This window comes from Mesitornis unicolor, unplaced genomic scaffold (assembly GCF_000695765.1).
Source record: "Mesitornis unicolor isolate BGI_N332 unplaced genomic scaffold, ASM69576v1 scaffold2542, whole genome shotgun sequence".
NCBI classification, from domain to species: domain Eukaryota; kingdom Metazoa; phylum Chordata; class Aves; order Mesitornithiformes; family Mesitornithidae; genus Mesitornis; species Mesitornis unicolor.
In genome coordinates, this window is record NW_010169653.1 from 19,436 (window position 1) to 22,071 (window position 2,636).

General features: G+C 44.7%; 1 protein-coding gene across 1 annotated transcript; it reads right to left on the minus strand.

Annotated features, from left to right (window-relative positions):
* Window positions 1-282: 282 nt before the first annotated feature.
* Window positions 283-1,851, minus strand: GLRX2 (glutaredoxin 2). Its single transcript, XM_010179402.1, has 3 exons — window positions 1,789-1,851; window positions 1,343-1,519; window positions 283-423 (listed from the first exon to the last, which is right to left on the minus strand). The coding sequence occupies exons 1-3, from the start codon at window positions 1,849-1,851 to the stop codon at window positions 283-285; spliced, it is 381 nt and encodes a 126-aa protein (XP_010177704.1).
* Between the last annotated feature and the right edge of the window lie 785 nt (window positions 1,852-2,636).

Genomic DNA, 2,636 nt, shown 5'->3' on the forward strand with positions numbered 1-2,636 from the left:
AGTTCTATACTTCTCCAAAGCATAGTATCAGGACATAGTAGCAATAAAATGACATCACTGTGTCTTACTTGGAGCCCCAAGTTACATAATGCTTTTTAATTACAATTCTGGTGTGCTAAAGCTGAGGCAAGGACATCAGGTAATTTGCCAAGTCCATAAAGTCTGTGTCAGAGAATGATCTACAGTGCGGGAATCCATGGCTTGAAGTTGCCAAGTCCAGCTGATGCAGTCTGTCTTTGTGATCTTCTAACTTGTCTGAAATTTTGTTCATACAAAGGAAGATTAAGCTAAGCTAGATGGCTGTTGAGGATTTCTTTTCACTTGACATTGATGTATTAATGGAATCAGTCTGCCTTCCTCATGAAGCCTCAGAGTATCTGTAGCACCTCCTACAAAAGTCCCATTGACAAACACTCTTGGGACCTGTCAAGAAAATGAGTTGCATGAGTTACTTCCTGAAAAAATAAGAAAAATCTTAGCACACCCACATGGACACCAGTATACACACAATAGTTATGTTCTTACATATGCATATTTAATATTACTGTACAACTCGTATTTCCATAATATTTAAGGAGACAGGAAACATTGTTCACATTCCCCTAAAAGTGAGATAAAGTTACTGTATAGGAGACTGTAATAAATGAAAATAATTGAGTCAAGTGAGACTATATAAAATTAAGAAAATACAAGGTAAGTGTTAAACACAAAGGATTAAATATACCTATACAAACAAAAACTGATTTTGAAACTTTAATTATCTTAGTGGCAGTATGGAAATGAGAAGTTTGGAAAAGTTTATGGAAAGTATAGAAAATGTCTATAAATTTATAAAGGGCGAGAGTCAGGGGGAAGGAGCCAGGCTCTACTCTGTGATGTCCAATGACAGGACAAGGGGCAATGGGAGCAAGCTGGAGCATAGGAAGTTCAACCGGAACACAAGGAAAATGTTTTTTACTGTGAGGGTGACAGAGCACTGGCCCAGGCTGCCCAGAGAGGCTGTGGAGTCTCCTTCTCTGGAGACATTCAAAACCCGCCTGGACACGTTCCTGTGTGACCTGGTCTGGGTGATCCTGCTCTGGCAGGGGGGTTGGACTGGATGAGCTTTCGAGGTCCCTTCCAACTCCTAACATTCTGTGATTCTGTGAGGGATAGCCAGTGGTTCTCAAGATGAAGAGAAGGTATAAAACCCTTCTGCAGTACCTTGTCTTTAATTTAGGAGCTTGTATCCTAACTTGACTTGTCTCAAAGAAATGAAGAACTCGATATGGTCATAGCCCGTGAGGAACGCGTGTAGCACAAGTTCTTACTTGGCTTGTTACATGTAAGAAAATGTACTTACTGTTCTGGCACCGGTCATCTGTTCAAGAACATCTTGGAACTGACTTCCATTCGTAATCATGTCCAGTTCTACAGCTGTATAATTTATGTTCATATTCTCAAAAAGTTCTTTTGCCCTTTTGCAGTAGGGGCATGTTGTTTTAGAGAAGATCACCACACAGTTATCTGAAATAATATCCTGTATGTTCAAAAGAATGTTCAAGTCAGCATGCCCTGTTATTAAGTCAGTGTATTTTAAAAGTATTAAACAACCATGAAAGCAAATACAGAATTTAAAAATCTGCTATTATGGTAGCACATACAGGAAAATTACTTAATAAACACAGGAATCACCTTCAACATGCAGAACTATTTACAGAATTGCTTTATATAAATCAGAAGAGCTTTTAAGTAATTATGGCTGTTATAAATGTTGAACATGAGTAAGAATTGTATAAATAACGTTACCTGTATTTGATTCACAGCACCATCATTAGACAGTCCTACAGAAGCAGGCTGACTATTTCCCATTCTAAAACTAAAAAAGAAATTAAAGTCAGATGTTCAAACTTCCAAATTACACATTTTACAAATCACACAGTTCACAAATTAAAGGTTGGCTTTGCACTCTTTTAAGTATTTAATCCGATTTCTCCATTACATGCAAGTTTACTTCAGCTGCAACACCTCCAGTCGTGCTAGTCTTGCATGAAGATGAACTGTTGCAGACTATAATAACCAGAACGGCTGCCTTTATAGCTTCCCCAATGACAATACCAAACGGGTGTCAAATCTGTATTCGATGTCACAACACGTCTCTAACGCAAGGGACCACGCTCGGTGTTATCAAAGGAGCGGGTTCCGCATCCGCGCTGCTCCGAGGCCTGTACGTCCTGACACCAGTCGGGCACCCCCTGCCCCGGACCCTGCCGCTCCGCTCCCCGCAGGGCCGCTCCTCAGGGAACGTGCGTTCACAGGGCACGAAGGGAGAAAGCAGGCCCGGTCCCCAGGGGCTCCACCCGGGCCCAAGGTGGCGGCGGCAGAGCGCCGGCCGCGACCGGACACCCACCCGCGCCGCAGCCCCGCCAGCGCCCCACACAGCGCCCTCTGCAGGGCCATGGCCGCCAACCGGAAAGGGCGAGGCTGCCTCGCAGTCCTCACGCCGGTCCGATCACACTCGCAGGCCCCCACACCCTCTTCCGGGAGGGCGCGGGGCTGTCCGCTGCGCTGCCGGGGTCCTGAGGCGCCACTGAGGGCCTTTGGGTGAGGGCTCTGCCGGTAGCGGTACCGGAGGTTAACATAGCCCAGAGCGGGCC

What these genes read in the sequence shown, in the direction of transcription:
- GLRX2 (XM_010179402.1), bottom strand. Translation starts at nt 1,851, where the DNA reads ATGGGAAATAGTCAGCCTGCTTCTGTAGGACTGTCTAATGATGGTGCT. An exon ending in GTGCTGTGAATCAAATACAG is followed by an intron (nt 1,520 to 1,788) that starts GTAACGTTATTT and finishes TTGAACATACAG; the next exon opens with GATATTATTTCAGATAACTG. An exon ending in AGATGACCGGTGCCAGAACA is followed by an intron (nt 424 to 1,342) that starts GTAAGTACATTT and finishes TTTTCTTGACAG; the next exon opens with GTCCCAAGAGTGTTTGTCAA.